Source organism: Anser anser (genome assembly GCF_964211835.1).
Source record: "Anser anser genome assembly, chromosome: 18".
Lineage (NCBI taxonomy): Eukaryota > Metazoa > Chordata > Aves > Anseriformes > Anatidae > Anser > Anser anser.
In genome coordinates this window covers 7,059,962-7,082,578 of record NC_139739.1, presented here as the reverse complement: position 1 = coordinate 7,082,578, position 22,617 = coordinate 7,059,962, and the positions used below count along the sequence as shown (strand labels likewise).

General features: G+C 42.1%; 1 protein-coding gene across 7 annotated transcripts in view; it reads left to right on the top strand.

Annotated features, from left to right (window-relative positions):
- The window catches only part of GALNT9 (polypeptide N-acetylgalactosaminyltransferase 9), a 301,612-nt gene that overhangs the window by 94,635 nt on the left and 184,360 nt on the right, over positions 1–22,617 (top strand). For all 7 annotated transcript variants that reach the window (XM_083804016.1, XM_083804017.1, XM_083804018.1 and 4 more), the window contains one exon: positions 9,211–9,357. In XM_083804016.1, coding sequence (XP_083660142.1) covers positions 9,273–9,357 — 85 coding nt within the window. In that variant the 5' untranslated portion in view covers positions 9,211–9,272. The remainder of the gene's footprint in view (positions 1–9,210; positions 9,358–22,617) is intronic.

Genomic DNA, 22,617 nt, shown 5'->3' with positions numbered 1-22,617 from the left:
TTTTACTAGAACAGACAAGCCCCTCAAAAAGCTGTCAGGTCCCTTCCCAGATGACTTCAGCTCTTTGCCGTGCAACGTCCTCCGGGCTCCAGGCCCTCCTCTGTTAACGGGCGTAGAGCAGAAATACCCCGAGGTCCTCCAGCGCTTTGTTGGTCCTGCTGTTATCCGTATCACGGACTGAGAAAGCTCAGATCAGGCACAGAGCGTGTGAGCAGGATGCTCAACAGTTAATTTCGCGTTTAAAAACCAGATTTTTTCCTTATTTGGACAAACAGCTTATCAGAGTGGGTCAGGCCTGAAGAAATGAAACACCATGTTAGATGGGTTTACATATAAATTAGCTCAAATTTTCTTACAGACAGACTGGACGTTTTCCATTAGTTTAGCAAAATTTTCCAGTGATTGGGGTTTCTAAGGCCAACGCAGCCTCTGCAGTGAACATAGTTGGTGGTGTTACAATTGAGTTTTCCTTGGAGACGAGGTGTGGTCTGGAGGTTTATTAAGAGCTGGACTGATGTGCCTTCAAATCGAAGGCAACACTAGTTAAATAAACTCAACGCTCCGTGGTACATTTATTTCAGGGAAATACAGAAACAATTTCAGACCCCTCTGATAAATAAATAACGTGTCAGGGATTGCAAATGATATTTTAAAGGAAAATTTGGGTTAGTATTTCATGTGTCTGAAACAGTCAAAGTGAATCCAGCCAAGGAAGACTTCAGGTAACAAATATCTTAAGTCGTTTGTTTGTGGTGATGAATTGTGAAGGAACTAAGCTTTCTGATGGACAAAGAAATTGAAGATATTTACTCTAGAGCAGTTCGGGAAGTCAGGACTAGGATGAATTTGTTCAGGGAGGAGGATGTTCTATGTAGAGCTGCTTCTGAAGCGCCTAATCCTGTAGTATAGTAATCCTGTAGTATAGGAGTCGTAGTACGGAGTGTCAGCTGCCTCCAAGGGTCCTTGTTCAGCACTTTCACCTTGCTGTGGATGTGAGCAGCTTATTTTATGCTGGTTGATGCTGAAGGTGTCGAGCAGTTACAGCACAAACGTAGCTGGGCAGGCGGGGAGCTGCGGTGAGAGAGGGGAAACTGAGACCTCGGCCAGGGTATGTGGCAAGTCCTGGGCTGAGAAGTGTAAATATTCAGTGTTTCTTGGGTGGAAGAACAAGGCCCTTTCCAGAAAGGGGCAAGGAGACCGCCAGATATGACTGCAAAAATGATTTTTATCACAGGTCTTATATATTAAAAGTACAAGCTGGGGGTGGCTGACTTTCTTAAGGGCATCTAGAGTACTTAACATAATAGACCTGTAGTTTCTGTGCAATTTAATGAAGCTGTAAAATGTGGTTTATAGCTGACTTCCTCTTCCTCTGCTCTGTGTTGATCCCTAGAAAGTATGCCTGCAGGAAATCATGGCGTGTAGTATTTGTGGGTTTTTGTTTTTGTTGTTGTTTTTGAGAAGAGAGAACTGCTCTTGACTTTGTTTTAAAAGCTCCTGATGCCTGTTTCTTGTTTGGATTTGGTTTCAACTGATACCCCAGACCTTTTCCCAGTTGCAGAAAGGGAAGGGTGTTTTCTTACCTTTTTGTATCCCTAGAAATAATTGCTTTGAGTTTTTTTTGCTCTAGTTGCTTCTAGTACTTCCAGAATGGAACTGGAATCTGTTAAGATTCAAGGAAATCTAATGCAAGTAGACAAGTGATAGTAGGAAATCAGTGCAGTGATGTTAAAATAAACAAAGCTTTGTTAATGAACTCCTAACTCATAGACAGAGAACAGTTCTCAGAATTGCAAATTGTTTTCATACTTCAATACTTTTTCCATTATAAAGCAATTAACTCTCTTTCTTAGTTTTTTAGGAACAAAAGCATTTGTTTCAAACATGATGTTTTCCTCTCTTCCCAAATATCTTTTTGCAGTTTCTTAGTCTTTACTGTTTTGGATAAAAGATTCCCGTTCTTCATAGTGTCATGGACACAAGAATAGCTGATGTGAATTTTCATGTATTCAGTTTCCTAGAGCAAAACGTGTGATTTAGCGTTGACTTATATTTTCTTCACTGAAACAAATATTTATTTCATTTGTAAGCACCTGCAGAAAAATGGAAATGCCTACATCTTCACAAGGTGGTGTGTATTTCAGCAATTTATTTTATTTACCTTAAATCGTGATTTCCTCTAAAAATCATAGCAAATCTAGATTACAACTGTGATATACATTAGTGAGTTTATGCCACATCTTCAGAATATCTATTACATTTCATAACTGAAAGTGCTTGGCCATCTTATTTCAGCATCTTTTACTTTCACTGCCTGCTCTTTGAACTAATCAACAGCAATCAAAAGGGGAGAGGAAACACAGTATGTGCAAAATGTAACAAGGTGCTGTAATTCATTCTGTGCTTGGAGAAACAGAAAATGCACCAATGCTGACTTCAATGAAAATAAAATGTGATTTACATTTCTTAATACAACAACAACGATGATGAAAATCCAACAGCTAAGGTGTCATGAATATGTTTTTTAGGGTAGGCTCATACTGAACTGGAAACATGACTTCAGTTTCTTTGGGCTTCCTTCATATTATGGGAATGTAAAGTGCACTATAAATACTGAATAGTTAAGACTGAATAAATTATAAAAATATTTGGAGCTTGGAACATTAATTACTTGTGAAAACTCTTTGCCCTGAGAATTTTATACTGTTCAGGAGATTAGACTGGGTAGTCTTAAAAGCTAACGGTGAATTTCTGGGCCAGCTGAATTCACTGGCTGTTTTGTCATTGGTGTAACAGGGGCAATTCTTCCACCAGTGGCATTTCACAACCAATGTGCTCCCTAAAATTGAAAATGTGCACCCGGCTGTATACTGAAAGTCTACGCTCATTATATCCAAATACAGCAAATGTTGGGGCTGTGCTTACTTTTTTTATTTGCATTTTGGTTTTAGTGACTTTCCTTGAAAGGGCTTACAACAGAATTTGGAGATCAAATCCTGTGCTTAAATAAAAGTGAGGAAGGGGCAAGGAACCCCTGGCAGATTTGCATTCAAAATTTCATTTGAATTGATTTGGAAATGGGATTTGAACTCAACTCTTCCACCTCAGGTCAGTGATTACTGTTCTGGATGATTAAGTTATTTGCTCTGATTTTTTTTCTTTTCTATTTTTCCCCTCAAAAAGAAGCAGACAGGTGTAAATATCGAAATTTTACCAGATGGAAGAATTCTTTTGTGCCCATGTCTCCTACTTAATGTTTCTTCCTGAAGAAAACTTAGTTCATAATTTTGGTTTTCTTATGGACAAGCTCAGCAAGCCTTTGTTTTTAGGTGCTCTGTTACAGAAGGTGACCTTATCTCAACACTCACCTTTTACTCTTCTTTTTGATCAAAAAACCAAAAAACCACCAACAAACATTTACTGGCAAAAAGATGTATGGGAGATACAGAAGTCCTACTATAAATTCCGCTTTTTTTGGCTCTGCTTTTTAATGCCAAAAAGCTTTGAAAAAGCACTTGGAATCCACAGGGGAGAGATAAATTAGACTCCAGCTGACATGACTGAATTTTCAACTACTGAATATTTTACAGTTAGATTAGATAATGCTAGGTTCCACTAAGCATAGCATCAGGCTCTTTGGGGGTTTTTGTTTTCAGATGCAATTTGAAAATTGAAGCTAGCAGCCAAAACCATCGAATATCTTTCCCTCAGTAAGTGACTCACCGTCTTGCTCAAAACCAGTGTAAGACTTTTCAGAAAGTTTGGAGAAATTTGACCTTTCCGAGCGTTCCGTGTAAGTGATCTCAGTTTCCTGCCTTTTTGATTAAGGTTCACCTTTTTCTCTGGGAGCAGCAGAAGAATAACGCAAAGGACTACCTTGGGCTGGCCACTTTCTGACTCTAGGTGATGAGGTGGAGCCACTGTCTCTGCCACGCCGGCAGGTGGCTGTGGATGGGAAGTCCTACAGTTCTCTCCTGGATGATGTGGGAACGCTTCCTCCTGCTCCTTCTCCTGATCACCCTCACAGTTGCGCTTGGCGTCTGCTCCTGGGCTGGGAGTTCTGCTCTGTCGTGCTACGGAGACGTATTTGGTTAAGGACCTCAAGACAATGTAGCTGAGTACATGCATCATTCATTTACTTTGATCTTTTAAATATGGTCACAAATGTTTGAGGCTGAAAACACAAGTACAAAGCTGTATGTTTTGCAGTCAGGCAATGCGGGTTTATTAGGCTGAGACGCATCCTAGAGCATTGTGCTATGAATTCTTTTGGACAGAAATGGGGTGAGGGTGTGTGCCAGACATCTGCTGGTATGGATCAGTGAACTGAGCATAATTTTATTCTACTCTTTATTTTCATTCATGCAGTTTAAAATGGAAAAATTGAAGTTAATTCTGGAAATCTTTCTTGACAATGGTGAAACTTTACAAGCTGGAATGAGAGAGAGCTGCCTGGACCTTGCTAAGAAACATTTCTCTGCGGCTGCATTGTGCCTCCAGGGCAGCTTTGAGGTTCTGCTGTAAGATAAACCTAATGCGATCCTCCTGGTGAAGCTTTGCGGTTGCTCTGGTGTTGGAAATGGAATCATGTACCTTCAGTCACATGCTGATAATCTCTTCTGTACAAATGGTGATTCATCTGATCTGTTAGTTTGCTTGATACGGATCTTCCCCCTTCGTTTGAGAAGCGGCAGTATATTTTTCAGCCTTAGGATTGCGGTAGAAGAGGCTGCTGAGCTGAAGGTCGAACTGTTTTTTTCCTTCTCCCTGTAAAAGAAAAGGCACGGCACTTATTTCAGTGTTTTAACGTTGAGCTGCCGCAAGGCCCTTGTGCCCTTTACGGGGTGACACCTTTGTAACGCGTTACACCGGGGCCATGGCTGGGTTACTGGAGCACAAAAATTGGTTGGCGTGACCTCGTGTCACTGCGTATGCAGTGCACGGAACGGCAGCCTGGGAGCGTGTAAAAACATGTTTACTCCTCCACTGGCCCCAAATTCTTTACTTTCATGATTGTTCTAAATTCTCTTGGATTATTACTTTTTATAGGCTGAATTACTGCTACTTTCAGCAAGGAAGGAAGGAGTTGGCCCCCGAGGCACTTTGGTGCTCCTCACGGGAGTGCAGTGAGAAAGGTGTTACATCCTGCTGCGGTATCGAGGCTGCGTAGTCCTTCCAGCAACCACATCAGTACCCTGCTCTTTTTTTCTGCAACTTCCTTTCTCAGTCTGCCTTCTCTGAAATGCCGAGATAGGAGATCTGTGATCAGTTCACACAAATAATTGCACTGCCCGCTTTTTCTTTCTCCATTTTTGCTCTAATTTTTCGGAACAGTTGCACGTACACCAGCTCTTTTGCTGGCCCTTTTTCTTCCCCCTACAGAATCTTCTGGTCTCTTACATTGTACTGATGTGCGGAAGTTTGGGGGGATATTTGCATATCTGCCAAGCCTTACAAAATGTGCCGAGAGGTGTAACCTCTGCTTGGGCAAGCTGTTTTCATTTTCTCACCTACCGGTCCTCCTCTAACCTGCCCTCTCTGTCCCTTACATTTAAGGCACCTTCTGTTTCTCCAACAAAGCAGTTACCTTTTTCATGGCAGTGGCAGCTTGTTACTCAGTGTAGTCACTAGAAAAGATGTCTCGAGTCTTTTCCTTATGCACGCTGAGTCTGTTGGAGGTTGTAGAGTGAAAGGTGGCGAGCGACTGCCATGCACCCACCGCTGCGCGGGTCCCTCTGGCACAGTGACCAGCACAGCTCAGCTGCCCCAGGTAGGGATGGATGTCTGTGGTGGGCCAGTCCTAAGGGAAGGAAGAGGTAGGGAGTTTTTGTGAGCCTCAACAAGGGTGAGGAGGTACTGCTGAATTTTCATGGAATTGGAGAAAGAGGGTAAGGTTAAGGATGTTTGTGCTCTAATTGTTTTCAAGTCACTTTTTCAAGTTGAGGGAAACTTTGTAGGAGTGACAAAATCATATGCTGAGTATAATTGCAATTATCACACATACTCGGGAAGACTCTTGCAAGTCTAAGAATCTGTAAATACAGTGGAAAAACGGAATAATTTATTTATGTTAATGCTTGGCATTGGGCAAGGCGTGCAGTTGCCTCGTGTTCTCTAAGTGGGCTTTAAGCATCTGCACGAATGGAAACGAAGATAAGGGTGGTAAATTCTGCAGAAATGGACCAAATAATGTAGTCCCGTATTCAGTGAAAAAGATCCTGTCACTTGTTAGGAGGGGGGCTTGATCCTACACTGTGTACACCCAGTCTCCTGTAGCACCTCCACGCCGGTTTGCATGGGCTGTATGCCGTAGGAGCTGAGTGGAAGCTGCGCTGTGCTACCAGCATCAGCAGGTTCTGATTCTTCAGCTGGAGGTGGAGGAACCGCTCCGGGTTCAGTGCTACCGACCAACACAGTGCGAGGTGACGGGCCATGACATGCGGGGTGCTCCCACAAATGGTGGTGTGCTTCATTACAGCACCACAGGACTGGGGGGAAGACAGTCAGGATTACAATTACCCGAAGTTTGGTATCAGATGTGACTGAAATGTCTGACCAAAACTGCCTACCAACGCTGTCAGCATCTTATGGATATGGAAGGAGGCCTCGTGCTGCAGCCGGGCTTTGTCACAAATCGGTGATTATGGGGTGTTTAGGGGGTACCAGTCTGTGAGCATCCAGTTTAAGCAACCTTTTTTTAAAAAAAAGAAAGGGGGGGGGGGAAAAAAGGCCTCCTTTCCTGAAAGTGCTGCCAAGCTGCTCGCCTTAGGATGTTTCAGTGTTGGAGGCACCTCAAGCTACTGAAGCTTTTTGAAAATCTTGGCTGTGAAGTCTGAAGCTGTGAATATATAATATGTGATGGCACAAGGCCCAGCTGGAGTCCAAACACATACATACAAAAGCACACGAGAATATGAACAGTGCTAACACGATATAGATACTGTGCTCTGCTGCTGCTCTCATCTCAACTCCACAAAATGGCAGATGGAAATGAGAAATGTGCTCTGCCCGTTTCTTCTAGCCTTAAGGTTAAATCCTGAACTTCACGGGACTTTTCTGGCTTCCTCTGTTTTTCTTCTCCTTTTTCAACTTAGCGTTGCCCTTTAGTTTTATTATCACGAAGGCTCAGAGAGATTCTGAATTTTATCTGTGGGGAAGCTTATTTGTTTTTAAATGATTTTGAGTCTGGAAGTTGGGAGATTACAGGCAGCTGTAAAAGAAATTGCCTCCGAATAAAGATGAGTTTCTTGGTTACCTGAAAACCCTAATGGGTTCAAAATAAGCATTTAAAATATGAGATTCTTTTAGCAGTCTGATCCAATGATTTTACACCTTGAGGCTTGTTAAAAAATGAGAGGGACTTGGATTTCTCCGTCTCTTGTAGGTTGTCAAATTAGTCAGATGGTGAGCTGAGGTACAATAACACACACACAAGCTGCGTTAGGTAACAAGCAAGTGAAGCAGGGCACTTACCGTGCTGCACTGTTTCGGGAAGCTTTGCATCTAGAAATCACACAGCACGCGATGAGGGAAGTGGATTTCACTTCCCTGCAGGCACAGATCAGGCAAGGACAACTTCAAGGTCGACGGGCAGACTGAGAAGGGGACTCCCAGCCCTGGGTGAGGTCCCCAGACACGACGTCGCGCTCCTCGGGGCCTCTGCTGCTCACTGAGACCTGCTGAGCACGTACGGATGGGGGGAAAGAAAATAAACAGCCTGCTCCAGTGGAAATTTTAGTCCTGCCATTACATCGCCATCATTGGGAAATCCAGGTTATCAAAGTTTGCTCGTAGGGTCGTACCGACCCTCATTTATTCCAAGTTTTCATTTGATATAAACTTTAATTTGTCAAGGAAGGTGGGAGCAACAGCAAAAGATAGGGTTGTCTTAGAGATCTTTTGTTGCAGGAGACAGGTATTAATAGAATATTTTTTAATGGATGGTTAAGTTTAATGTGGTTAAGAGATGATCATTTTCCTGTGCTGTGGTTAGGAAGATGATATATATGAAAAAGCAGACTAAAAACCCTGGGGAAGTAATTTTTTCCCCATTTTTTTCTTTTGCCTCCCCTTTTTTAATTTCTTTTTCTTTATTTCTTTTTTTGTCACTTCACTGTCATCACTTTGCTTTTAGGGAGAGATAATTGTGAAGCGAAAAGTTTTTAAAATTAAGACATTTCCAAGTTTGCCTTCGAATATTTTCTAAGGAAACTCCGATTGCCTGTGTTTTTCCATTTCAACTTCTATGCTGTGCTGTCCCTGATAAGAGACTTCAGTGGTTTGAGTGAACACCAAAGTACGAGCCTAAAGCAAGAGAACTGGCAAAAAAACAACTCAAGGCTGTTTTTTAATGGACAGTGTTTGTTCCCTTCTACTCTGAATCTCCCACGACTGTGATCAGGAATTCTAAGGACAGGGGTACCTGCCTCGCTCTGCCAGCAGACTGGTGCCAGTACAAACACACACGCACAGTGGGAGGAAAAATATTGCATTTGATCTGAGGGATCAAACATGTTGGGGAACCATCTGATCTCAAGGATAACTGCTCCTTCCTTTCCCTGCATTATTTTTTAAAGATGCATCCCTAACTAGGCTTTGTCACTGCTCTGTAAACAGCAAATCTGTTAGCAGTGCTGAAAGATAAAGAGATGGGTAAAGAAAGGAGGAGGAGGAGGTTTTAGCATTGTTCTATTGTTGTCTGAGTATTTATGCCACGTGTCTGCCAGACCTCTTCCTTCTGATTTGGAGGAAAGGGACCCCAAGTGTTAAGTGATTTAAAGAAAACCACTACCAACAAAAAAAAAATTCAAAGAATTAGCTTGCAGGTTATAATAACTGTTTATTTTATTTCTATAGCATATAGTAGCTTGTTGAGAACCTAAAGCTGCTCTTTTGTGTCCTAGCCCCAGTTCCACCTTGTCTCCTCTCTGGCAGAGGCTGGTGATGGCTACCTGTGAGTAATTCCACCCTTGGTGCACAGGAGCAGCAGGGCTCCCAGGGCAGCGCTTTGCCAGTTTAACACTTGCCCAGAGCTGCCAGACAGGGCCTTGAAGAATCTGGTCTGAGATGGTCATCCCGTTGCAATGCCTCCCCTGCCTTTGATTTCACAGATGCCAAGTTCAAAAATGATTTTGTTCCAATTTTTTTGAAAGTGCAAGAATCATTTGCAATTCAAATACGTTGTCTTTTTTTTTTTGTATTTTCTTTCAGATTTTTAAAAAATTTCTCATGATGGAACAGCTTCCTGGTCAGCTCTGCCCAGTCACTGCGTGATGGAACTGCAGCATCTGGAAGGTGCACCCCAGTGTCATGGATGCAGCTTTACAGTGGGTGCTGCTGCGATGTGGATTAGAGGAGGTAAGACAGATGACTTTGTCCACTTCGTGCTTTGACACAATTGCCTTTATGCCGTTGTACCTGTGTATGTCTTCCACCTGATAATAAATTAATCAGACTTAGAATTGAGGTACCTGGAGCTGAGAGTGAGGCCCCCTCCATCACCAGGTTTCTGCTGTAATGGCTTGTCTAAATATTCTTTCAGGATGGTATTCATTTATATATTTATAACCCCTTAAAGCAAACAACCTGTGCAAAAGTTGGCCCACCAACCCTACTTAGATGAAATATTCCAAAAAACCTGCTGAGAAACTCAGCAATTATACTTTTCTACTTGCTACCTAATTCTGCAAAGATTTATTATTGCAGAGCTACCAGTTGTCTTTCTTTATTAAAATGCCATCTGCCTGTTGACAAGCTCATGGGAGCCATGCACAGTCTCTGAGCAGCTGGGAGCTGAGCAAGCTCTGGCCCTCGGGAAGGGCTTCTGGATTCCCCTGGACCTCAGCACCGCAGGTGATGGTGCTTGAGAGGCTACAAGTACCATCTCTACTTTCTGTCCTTCTAGAACATCTGAATTTCTTTAGGCATTTGCCTACCTAAAACTGTTACTAAAGCTATGAATACATTTCTACTGCATCCCCGTTAGAAACCCAGGACAATCAAGCCAGAGGTTTTATTTCTTTCTTTATTTATTTAAGTCCTTCAAAGGCAAATTCTGTCTGATCAATGTGTCAGGGTGCTCAGAAGAGGTTTCACTGTGTATATAGCACTGTAATTCTCTCTAGCAGCAGTGCGTAGTTGAAAAGGAAAAAGTGTCATTTCCTCAGTCTGTACATAACAGCTCCACACAGTCTACATGGGATGATTTATCATGGGCTAAAAAGCAGAGGTTTTTCAGTCCCTAACAGTGTGGGTTTTCTGCATAAATCCACCCAACGGTCACTGAACTGTCCAGGTTGCTGTAAAGAACTCACATGCAGGATTGCTTCTTTTCTGTTGTGAAGATCAAAAGTTGACTTTCTGACTGCACAGCAGAAATACTCTTTGCTACTTACATGAGCATAATTTTGTGATGAAATTACTGAAGTCAGCAACTAATTTCACTGCTGCCTCAGACCTCTTTTAAATGAACAGGTATATTCATCAATCATATCCTTGCTGCTTCTGGTACTGGCCTAATCAATACGTGAAAGGGCTATTTAAACACATTCCAATTACAAACAACAAAAAGAGAAAATGTGTGGATAGAAAAAAAAAACAGTAGAATGTGAAGTAGAGGGAGTTTTAGAGACAGACATTGAAGTTTGATGTAACTCTGCATTAGGACTTTGTCAATCACTGAGAGTGAAGGATCATTTACTGGTACCCTTCCATCCGACACTTTCACAGTGTCTGCGTGTGAAGGGATCACTTTGTGCTAAGCACCAATAGCACACGGCTGTCTGAAAGGGCAGAGGAAACACAGACAAATGGCAAAGGAAACATCTGTGATGGCCCTCAAATGCTCGGGCGGCAGGTGTCTTGCTCAAGAACCCTATGTACACCAAAATGGCCCAGAAGGGGATGAAATAGGATCTTTGGAATAGTTGCGTTGTGATGGATCTCTTAGACTTTACCATCTCTCAATATATATGAGTATTTTGTTAATGTAAGTGCAATATTTTGCACTTATTGCAAGGGACTGTTTTTATATCTGTGCATTGGTCACAGCTGAACTCTACCAATGGCTGCCAGTGACTATTGCTACCAATGACTATTTCACAACCTCCTGGCCGAAATAAGTGAGACGTTTTAAAATCCTGGTATTGAAGGAATTACTGGGCAGTGATGCTTAAGCCAAGAGGAATGAGAAAACCTCATTCTGATACTGGATGGTGCTCTAAGATAGCTCATCTCCTGTCGGCTGGATGACTCTGGGCTTATGTGGCTTTAGCAGAGTGTCGTTGCGGAGATGAGAGCTGGGGTCAGACATCATTGAGACTTCACAGCGGATCAGCCTCGGTGTTTTGGTCTGCAGTACCAGACCAGCAGTACCGAGCTGGACCTATCTTGTGAGCTCTTTAAAGGGGGCTTAACTTCTTCTCTGCTTTTACAGCAGCTATATTTTTACCAGCAGCTGGTGCTACAAAGCACAGATAAAGGATGCTGCCTGGTATTTTGGTTCAATTTAATGTGTGCGTGAAAGAGGGGAGAGGGGCTGGGAAAAACTTGACGTTAAAACAGCCTTGTTTCTCCACAGAATGGTTTTGCTCAGGGCTTTAGACCTTCTTGTAACTTGCCAGCACTCTGCAATGCGTACCTGAGGTATTGGATTAACAGCATGTATTTATGGCACTAGCTTTTTATTTCTAATTTAAGAAATGGTCCCCCTGCAGCAGCATGTGCAGCGGGACTCTGCCAGCGTGAGGGTGTTCGTGCTATGTCCTCACAAAGAGGTGCATCCCAAACCTGTTGCGAAGAGCTCAGAAGTAGCCCCAGTCTGTCGGAATGCCACAAGAACAAAGAAGGATGCGAGGCATTAAATAATTACAGAAATTTTTAATATTACCCAGTTAAAATTCAAAAGGCCTGTAGGGTTTTACCCATCACTGGAAAGTTACCATTGTTCTTTGCATTCCATATTTTGCAGCAATGAGGACTTTCTTGTTGTTTTTATTGACTTATTTCTACTGTCAGCTTTTACTCTTAAGCTCCGTAAGAATGAAGCAGCTCACACATACTTGCAGACCAGATCTACTAGTCATTAATAACGTAATTATCATTTGGTTTAGAAAATTAATTAGAAACATAAGTCAGTGCTTTTCTATTGTGATTCATTTTACAGAAATGTATATTCAGGCTGTGATTTTGTCGAACTTCACTCAGAACAGTTCCCAAATCAGTTTGATATAAGCTTTGTGTGCAAGCTCAGTGGTGCAAGAGTGAGACATGAAGTTCTTGCTTGAATGATGCCTTTGTCTCTACCTCTTTGTGTTTAAAGCTCCCTACCTACACAGTTAACAAAACAAAGGCTTAGTAAATTTCTTTTTCTCTTTAAGTGTGCCAGTTAAAAGTCACATTAATTTATTTCCACCTGTGAAGGCACATGTACACGCAATGTACATGCTTAGTCACAAAACTGATAAATCCCGTATTAGTTGGAGCATGTGCTTTTGCAACTAGATATATTTATTTTTAAAAGTCAAAAGACACCTGACTATTCACAATGCCAAGGCGTCTCTTCTGGATGTTGTGTAGCACAGCCACTGCATCTTAAAGAAACCTGAGGTTTGCAGATCAGCTTCCCTGCAGAGAAGACAGCAGTGAATCAGTATATTAAATGTATCTTTCTATATTTAGATATATATGCCAATGCTGGAACAGAGATGATCACAAAGCAAGTGCTTGGATAATTCTGATTCCTAGAAATGCAAGCCCAGAAGCTCATGACACTCTCCTGGGAAGCTTCCCCAGCCTAAAAATTGCTTTCCAGTTTAGAGAGGGTAGGGAAAAATCCCCAGAAAGCAAACTCTAACTGCCACTGATTTCCTCATAGGGTGACTGCAGAGGAAAACTTAAAACTAACAGCTCTCTTCAAAGACTAAAACCTAGCTCACGTGTCAGGAAAACAGTTTGAAAAATTATGTACAATAATACACTAATTTGTTGACTCCTTTCTTAACACTACATTAATATTAAAAACTTGCTCAGCTTTGGAGCTAGTAAGAATTGCAACTCTGTTGTGTTTGACAGGGAAATAATTGATTCCAACGCAGTGGTGGGCCTGATATTCTTGAGTTATGGTTGCATCCACACTACCATTTTAGTTTGGATCAGGAGCGTGCTTTTGAAGTAAATCTCCCAATCTTTTTCACATACTATAATTCACACATAATTGAATAGGAAGACATGCTCCAGCTGCTAAGGGAAACTCAGTCTGTGGGATTGGTCTAGAGCTTAATCCTGAAGGAAACAGTGCTGAAACATAGACGGGACAGGCAGGCAGCCCTCAGCACAAACCACTTAGTTGTATGGGGCAGTCTCAGTCCTTCTCACAGCGTGCAAGAGTGCAAACCTTGTGCTGAATTCATTCTTGCAATTGGCTTCCTCTCCATCTCTGCATTGTGCAACTGCAGCCTCGTCTCACCGCTGACCCTACACCACATATAGGGTCTGTTGGCTCGTGTTTGACCTGCAGAGCCGCTGTGTCAGCAGACACAGGGTTAGAGAGCCACCACTTAGTAAAGACAGCAGCGAAAGGGGCTCTGCTGGTATGGAACAGTTCGGGTATGCCTCTGCTCCACAGCATGGCTTGGCCAACGAAAGGCTGCTTCTCCTGGGGAGAGGAGAAGGCTGGGTTCTCAGGGATGGTGTTGAGGCCCCCTTCAGCCACTAATACTTCTTTTCCTTCTGTATGTGGTAATAAACTGGCCCTAAGTGATGTGAGATCTAGGCCAAGTGAAGACATCTCTTGGTAGTATTTGTCCCCCATACCATACCTCAAGCCCTTTTGTTTCCTTTCTTTGGAAAAATGTTTGGGGCTGCTTTTCTTCTTCTATTTGTGTATACTTTTAATATCTGATAAAATCAATGCCTCTGAGGAAGGATTCATTTTTCTTCAGTAGGGTACAGCTCTGCAAGACCCTGGGCTGGCAAAACAAAACCAATACCAAAATATTCCCTCCTACTGCTTCTCCTAAATCCCTCTTGATCTGTGGGGGCAGGAGAGCAGAATTGCTCCGTTCAAAGACAGGAACATTCAGATGAAGAAATTTTAAAGCTGCACGTTTGTTTCAAATGGATTCTATTTAGCTTGACAGTAGAAGAGCCACAGGGCTGAATTTTATTACACATTTGTGCAACAGGCATTAAATGTTTCATGTTAAGAATATATTAGATTTCTTTTTTTTTTTTTAAAAAAGAAACAGGCGCTCAGAAAGAACAGATACAGAAAATGAGGAGTATTCCTGTGAGATTTTTGTGCGTTTAAAACCTGAAGATTGAAAAAAGAAAGAGCTGAATGTAATATAAAGGATTTCATCAGCTCTCCTGTCTGAGCTGCTTCCATGTTTTTTAGTGTTTTGCCAGTTCAGAAGGGCACTTGCCTTACTTCGGAGGTGTTGACAGTACTGTCCTTGCTTCGGTGTTTGGTCACGGAGCTGCTGGACCAAGGCCTTCACGAAAAGGCTGGCCAAGGTAATGCTCTCAGGGTGGTGTGAGAAATCCACATAGCGCAGCAGTCCTGAAGAATTAGGGCGTCCTCCTGTCTTTGTGCAGCCTCTTTGGTTCGGGTATCCTCACACGTCCCTCATTAAAGGTGAGGAACCTGCCTGTTGGTGTCAGTACAGCGGTCTGCAGAGAGATTAGCTACTGGGCCCAAGTGAAATGGTGGAAATGGACCTAGCTGAACAAGGAAGTGGATAAAATGTGCTGTGTTATAACTCCCTGACTTCAATTTGAATTAAGAGAGTCTTGCTGCAGGTGAGTGCAGCATTCACGCACCTTTAAACATGAAAGGAAAAATATTTCTACTCAGTATAGGCACAAGGAGGTTTTCTTGCTGTTGTCTTCATAGTAGTAACATTAATACTGTAGTGGGGTTTTCATGTTTGTCACTATTTGGTTGTTTTCAAGGCTGGATTATTTGAAGGATTTTAGCTTCATATTCTCCTGCAATAGCAAAGAAATGCTTTCTTCAACACTGCAGCAGAGAGCGTTCTCTGACCTGGGGAGTCATAGCAAGGCAGCTGCACAGATTGCTAATTGTGTTGCCTATAATCAGCTGCATTTCATAGGCAACTTATAGCCTGCATTCTTCTGTTCCCATCTGGCATTATGTACGCATTCCTTCATTTCTCCCTCTGCCTTTTAGCCACACAATATTAATTATATTATGGATGCCAGGGTGGAAAAATGCCATCCTTGGGAACGTGTGTGAGGGATTGGCATAGAGCAAATGATTGGCATTAATCATGTTACAATTAGCTCTCCTTGTTGAGGCTGATATGTCTTTGGGTGTCCAGGTTAACAAGCTGCCAATTTCTTGTCATCAACAAGCTCTGGGCCCATTAGTATCCAGCCTTCTCAACGCGTGTTTCCTTTTTTCAACATGTTAGAGAATAATCCAGGGTATACTATCCTGTATGCTTTCTATCAGTCTTACACACCCTTCGTCGACTTCCCTGTGATATCAGAGTGGTTCCCTGGTGTCCAAGTTCATGGCACTGGAGCTATACAGACAGGTTGTCGTGGTCCCCTAGGCTGGCGGACATACCTGAGAGCACGGAAAAGGGCCTGATGTGTTCAGAGGACAAAATAAAGTGTGGCTGCATCTATTTAATTACACAGGAGTCCCCGAGGCAACGTTACTGGGGAGGCTGAGTGGAGCAAAGGCCCAAGGAAGGCTTCACAAGGTCCAGAAGTAAGGGATGGCTTCCCCATCTCCAGCAGTCTTTAGCTGTAGCCAGGTGTCTTTCTGAAGTACAAATTTGGGACAAATACCTGTTCTTAGTGCAGCGTGGAAGCAGGTCAGTAAAACAGAACAACCTTGCCTATTCAGAACAGATGATTTAACCTAGCCTGAACTCTATGCATTAATAACACTGAAAGAGAAGAAAATACCTTCCAATGCTGTAGAGAAAAAGTTTCCTCGCAATAACTTTCCTGGAGCACCCACCGTGCCATACTTGAAGAGTAATTTTTAATCTTAGCAGATTCTGAATCAGCCTGGACCCGTTCTGAAGCAGGAAGCCAACGTGACTCATGGTTTCGCACTGGAGGTGTCTCAGAGCAGCGCTGTTTTGACAGCAGCAGTATGGCTTTTGTATTATCCTTTGCTTTATCAGAGGACTTGTATCTTAGGTTTGTTATTAAGACTTCATTTCACTATCTGGAAGCCTTGTCAGGTTGTGACCATTCGCTCATACGAGTGGCTTACAGCTGTTGACAAATGCCCTTATCTAGACTGGATTATTTTCAGAGGCCTTGTGCGGGTTCTGTCAAAGTTGTGGAACTGGGCACAGACTGTGCAGGCATAGACAGGTCTAAATATGTTACTCCTATCCTGACATCTTTATCCGGAATAAAGGTTTGCCAATATGAAGATCTACATGAGCTTTAAAGCTATTGCAGACTTAAAGCAATGGCCTTAAAATATACGAATAGTGTTCTTTTCCATATGTCCCCTTACGACCTTTTTAATGTTCCTCTTATTTGTCTTACAAACAGAAGTCTGCAATTGTTGCTGTGTTCTGGGAGCCACAGGGCCCTTTAGTAGCACGGCCTTTGTCCTGAGCAGCTTTGTGTCCTGAAAAACAGGTTAAAGAGTGACGTGAGCACTACCTGTGCATGACTGAGGAACACATTTGTCACGTGCTGAAGCTAGTAATTAACTTGTGATCTCCAGGATTTTGATAGAGGATCTTCTCTACAAGACCTTCCTTTTTCTTTGCTATAAGTGAGCTTTTTTGACTCATTTGTACTGGCTGTTTAGTGACAATGGGCACACAAAGTCTAGAAATAGAGTCGGAAATATGCTTTCCACGGTTTTGTTTTGTGGCTGGACCTGGCTTTGGAATAAATGTGATGGAAATGGTTGTAACATCCTTCCGAATCTAATGGGTAGCTAAGCATCAAATTTTAAAGCATCCTCCAGAAGTTTTTTTTTTTTTTTCTATGAACCCCGAGCTGCTGGATGTGTCTGTATTGGTTACAGTAACTGCTTCATGCCTAAGGCATGCTTCTTTAATTCGTTGTTCACAAAACCGCACCTGAACTTTTACATATGCATGTTCTGGCTGCACAATCCAGGACCAATCTAAAGCTAAGGTCCTTTATTTATCTGGATGGATAGCACATTTCAGCAGCCTGCTCTAACTTACCTGTCCTGTTCTGACACAGAGCAAAACTGAAGGAAGAAACCAGGCTGCAAATATGTTCTTCTTGTTCCTGGAGAACCATCGGCTGCGCACAGATGGCCATAGGAAAGAGTAGGCACGTCAGGCTTCTTAATGAAAAAATGAAGGAACACGGTGGTTCCTGTGCTGAGTGATTCATTTGTTCAGCTACACTTGTCTCCTACATGCACTTTATAGGCCTCTCAGTGTTGTGTGATACTTAACAATAAGCATCTATTGCCTATTCAATCTCTTAGTAATGGCAGAATGAAAAACAAATCTGAACTCCATCCCTCCTCCATCACCAAGCTCATTTCGTCTTGGCATTCAGTGGACCCTGGAGGAAAGAGCGGAGTGACTTGGTCATACCGGAGCAGTAACAAATCAGGTGGGGTCTCCATGTGCGATAGTCCAGGAGGGTTTGAAGCCGTGCATCTGCTTTAAAGAATCAAGCCTCAAAATGAATTGGCAGTCATGTCAGATGGGCTGCACTGAGCTGCTCAAGCAGGTGATAAAGCAGATACAACGCGGATGGCTCCTCTGAATGTCCCAGCATACGATTTGTGTGCGGCCAGCTGAACCTGGATAGGAGCTGGGTGATGCAAAGTGTGTGCTGTCTGGCCAGCCATGAGGTATGCCCTAGATTTAAACTCAGAAGTTTCATTAGCTCTTAGAGTTAATGAATGATTTAAAATAATTAAGCAAAGGAGAATGATTTCAAAATTCAGAAACCTGTTATTTAATTTACTGAAGGATTTTTAAAATTTTTTGAAGACTATTTATGTGCTCTAGCATCATAAACTTGATCTATTTTATTGTGCAAATGTTTAACAGTGGTCTTTTTGTGAAGAAAATACAAGAAAAAATGTTACTGTACATCGTAGACTTAATTATTTGCCACAGAACTGCCGATATCTCATTTTTATATGTTCAGTTTTTTGAAAGATTCAGAAAATACATAAAAGCCAGTGAGTACAGCATTACTTCTATGGCTGCATATCATCAAGTCTTACTTGCTTCAATGGGAACAAGATGAAATTTGAACAGAAAGACAGCTGTACTACCTGTCACTGAATGATATTTGTTACTGTGTATGTTCTTACTTTACTACAAATGCCTGCATGGGAAATGCTTTGAGATGCAAGGAAAGCACGTGCAAATTGTAGATGAAACCATGCAAAACAGATTTTCAAAATTAAATATGACATGCCATGATAACTTCTTCGGCACTGAAGGAGAGGAGTGCAACAAGACGCAGAAGACTGAATAATTCATTTGCTGATCCTTTGCATTGCAGCGACAGAAACAGAAAGTCCTGGGAAAGGAGGGCATCGTGCAAAGTTCAGCTCAGGTACAGAATGAAAAATCCCTTCCCTTCAAAGCCCTTACAGTCCAGCTGTCTGTGCCAGTGAGCTGGCAATGGATTGGTCCCTGGCTGTGTATTGAAACTGCCACTAAAATAAAATTCAGCTTCTCACATTCTAGAATCAAAATTCAGAGGTTTAGAAGTTTTCCAAATGTTTGATTCCAGTTCTCCCCATTGCACCAAGGGGCTAGTTTGCTTTGTGCTCTTTCAGTTGCTAGTTTTTACAGAGAGACTCAACATCTTCCTGTCTTAATTATAGGAGTCATTAGAAGGAAAGATCAATACTTAGGATAATAAAACTACACAGATAATTAGAATAATAAAGTTCCAAAGATAATGAAAGCAATTAAACTACTTTCCTGGGTGGCATGAGGATATGGAGTAATCTTGATAGATCTGGCATGTTGATTGTAATGAAATTGACTTTGACCTCAGAATTTCAAGCAGAGTAAGAACAAAAAAATGTAATACTAAAAAAGGCATTAATTGAACGTCTCCTGTTGTCTTCTTTTGGTTTATAAATGTCTGTTCACCTGAAAAAATATTTAATTCATTGTCTTCAGGGTCAGATGGTGATCATCTGCTTTTCCCTTTTGTAATGCGGGCAAGAGAATCTCACCCACAACCCCAGCTTTAACGCTTGTAATTTCTGGTGACAGATGCACCTACCAATACAAGCTAAATTTCAAAAGGCCTCAGAGATCTTTCGGGTTCCTCTAAGTGGGGACCAGATACTAAATAAGCTCAATTTCTAAAGCTCACTGCCAGTCAATTGAAATGTGTGATTTTTCTTGAAGTCAAAATTACCTTTTGGGAGTTGTTTAATAAAATGAAATGGTTGAGCTCATCTCCCACCTCCTTTTTCTCCCGTTTATACCGCCTTGTGATGATAAAATCAGCAGTATGCCTGGGCTTCTCCAGCCCCTTTCCTGTTGAACCAGGTAAAAACTGGTGTAAACTGGTGAGATCCTGTAGAGATGTGGAGCACCTTGGTGTGGTTTCTATCACAAAAGCTTGGTGGCCAAGTTGTATTCTTTTCATCACTTCTGGTTTTTGTTTTTTACGGTTCTCTACATGTTTCTGCTGGACTTATTTTTTTAGCAGCTTTTTATTTTATTTTTAATTCAACCACTTTTGTGAAAATAACATCAGTCTGGACGTGCTGAGATGTGCTGGTAGAAAAGAAATAGTTGTGGCTCAAGTGGCGAAGGCGAAAAGCAAAGTAGTTTTTCCCTGTAAAAGCTTTGCCTGACAAGGGCTCCTGCTGGGCTTTGGTTGTTTGTGCTCAGTTTTTTGCTTCCCTTCGAGCCGGCAGTATATCTTATTTATGAAAAGCTGAACTTGGGTTTTTCACCAGGCGATGATGAACCATCCCTGGCACTCTGACCAGCCACTGCTGTATGTGGCTGCATACCGGGACTTGCAAAAACAGGAGAAAGACAACTCGCACGTAGTCCCAGCACTGACTGTTCCCTCTGTTTTGACACCAAGGAGTAATACTGTAGAGAAGTAAAATAAAGTTAGGAAAGGTTTATTGTGCAGCCGCACTGAAAAGGTGCTTGTGTGAGCAAAGAAAGTAGAATAAATTTAAGTTCCTATTAGTGCAACTGTAAGAAAAGTAAAATTGATGTCTAGAGCCCTTAAGAAAGCTTTGGTGTATCAAAATCCAATTTGGGGATGAAATGTTAACCGGGGGAACTGGAAGCAAAAGATGTGTTTGTGTGACTTTATGAAAGAGGGCTCTTGACCTGTGGGCCGAAGCAAAACATTCAGCTGCTGGTGTTGCAGATTTATTTTTAATTCTGTTTTGGTTTTGCTTTATGTTCTGTTTTGTTTTATGTTATATTATTTGCTGCTCCCTGGTTAAAAAGAAAGCATCCCTTCCCCTCACAAAAAGAAGAGCTTCTTTTCGCAGAGAATTACTTGAGGATTTGTGACTGTGGAACAATGGATCAATACTTGTTTGCAAAAAGCTTCAGTTAAAGTGGGACAAGTGGAGATTAGCTAGATGATCTGCTGGTTGTCCGTCACTATAGATTTCTTGTTGTTAGCTGGAGAGGTTTATCTTGCCGGACCTGTTTAGAGCCAAGAAGCGATCTGAGATGAACTGTGCGGCTCAAAGAAATTAAAAATAAAAGCTGCAGGTGCCCCAGAGTCGATTGGAAAGGAAGACGTGTTTGAGGGAGCAATGTGGGGCAACCTTGAGCTTGTTTGTGCTGTGGATAAACTGCCCCTGCTTAAATCTTTCCTTGCATCAAAGGAATCCTAAGCAGGCAGAGGTTATGGAGCTGGCACAAGGTTAGTGAACCTGCAGTTCTGTAGTGGCTGCATAGAGATGGCCCAAAAATAGTGAAGAAGACTCCAGTCCTCTAGTGCTCTGTGGTTTTTTTGTTGTTGTTGTTTTGTTTTGTTTTTTTTTCTTTTTTTGGTGTCCGGACCCTTGTGCCCTAAGTAGAGTTGTGTTTAAGAGGTTTAACTTTGCGGCTCTGACTGTGGGAGCGAAGGTGATAGAGGATTTCTTCTGAGATTCAGTTACGCTCAGGTGGGAGTGAATCATGCAATATTTTTAATCTGAGATTCTAAAACTTCCATACACTGATTTTTATACCGGTTGGATTTGTTCCAGTCTGTTTGTGTTTCAACAGGGGATGGCAGGACTTTGTGTTTTTTTTTCCAGTGACATAGACGTATTAAGCAGAAGCGTCTAATTATCTTTATTGATTAACCTTACCTTATAAAGAAGTAGTGGCTCACTAGAACAGTCCATATTCTGTACGCTGCAGAGAGAGAAAATGATTAATTTACTCCCTGCTTTCTACTGCTCTGTATGCTGTGAGAGTAAGTGATGGATAAGGGACAGCCTGCACTGTCTTGGGTCAGCACAGTAGGTCAGATTCATTATTTACCTTCTGAATGTAGAGTGAGAATTTCCTCCTCTTGCGAATCATGACCCCAATTCACTTGTTTACAGGAAGAGGTGGATTTGGACACACAGCTGTGTTCTGCCTTGGATTTGTATACATACAGCTGGATATACAGGGCTGTAACAGGGAACTGGGACCTGTGATTTCTGAGATGAGTAAGAAAAGCTTTCTGCTAAAAGTCCATAGATCTTTACTGTTTGTTTCTTTACTTTTCAAACTGTCCTTTGCTGTGATGCTAAGAAAAATTGACCACAATCAGAGTGCTATGTGCTTAGGCCTCTTGTTTTTGTCAGCTGCATCTGTCCTGCTTTATGCCTTGTGATCCACCACTGTGCATCTTCCATTACGTTTGGAGCAAAGCTCTCACGTTGGTGTGTATTTTTAAGCCTCTAACACGCAAAGATCCTGGTGTGAAACATCCCAAACACAGCTGAATGGCGCAGTCTAACATTTAGCTGACTTGACATATGTTTGTGCATGGGTACAGTATGTGGGTACGTGTGTTTCTGTCCACATTTGGAGATGTCTGTGTCTTACAGAAGTCAGACAGGAACGCTCATCGTACATTTAAATTATTAGTATATTGTTATATTTACTGCTATGCAAACAAAATGATGTGAGCAATAATCCACAAAATCCCAGAAACAAAAACGGTAACCTACGCGTGCTCTTTGCCAGCATCATGTTGGCTGAGAGCTGTAGGCTTTGCGGTATTCCTTGGTTTATTTTTCAGCCTCCCCTTTGGTTCATTATCTTCCCATGCATTATCTGTAGGGTGTAGGCTTTTTCTGCCCAACCAAGTAAGGTTCTCCTCTAGGCCTTTCCTATTGCTTTATTTTCTTCTGCCTTTTGGGTTCTTTTTTTTTTTTTTTTTTTGTCCTAGAAACAGCCTCACTCATGTTTGTCCTGAACGGAGTTATCTTCTTATTTTGCAATTCTGACTGTGTTGCACATTAGGAATGGCTTCCTCCCCTCCAGTCCATCCGACCAAGCCCCTCCACTGTAATAATTATGTTTTCACCCTGCTGTTATCTCCCTCGTACTTCTGCATCGCCATTCCTTTCCACTTTGGCGTTAAGGGAGCTGCTGTACTGCAACTGCTGTTGCTCCAAAT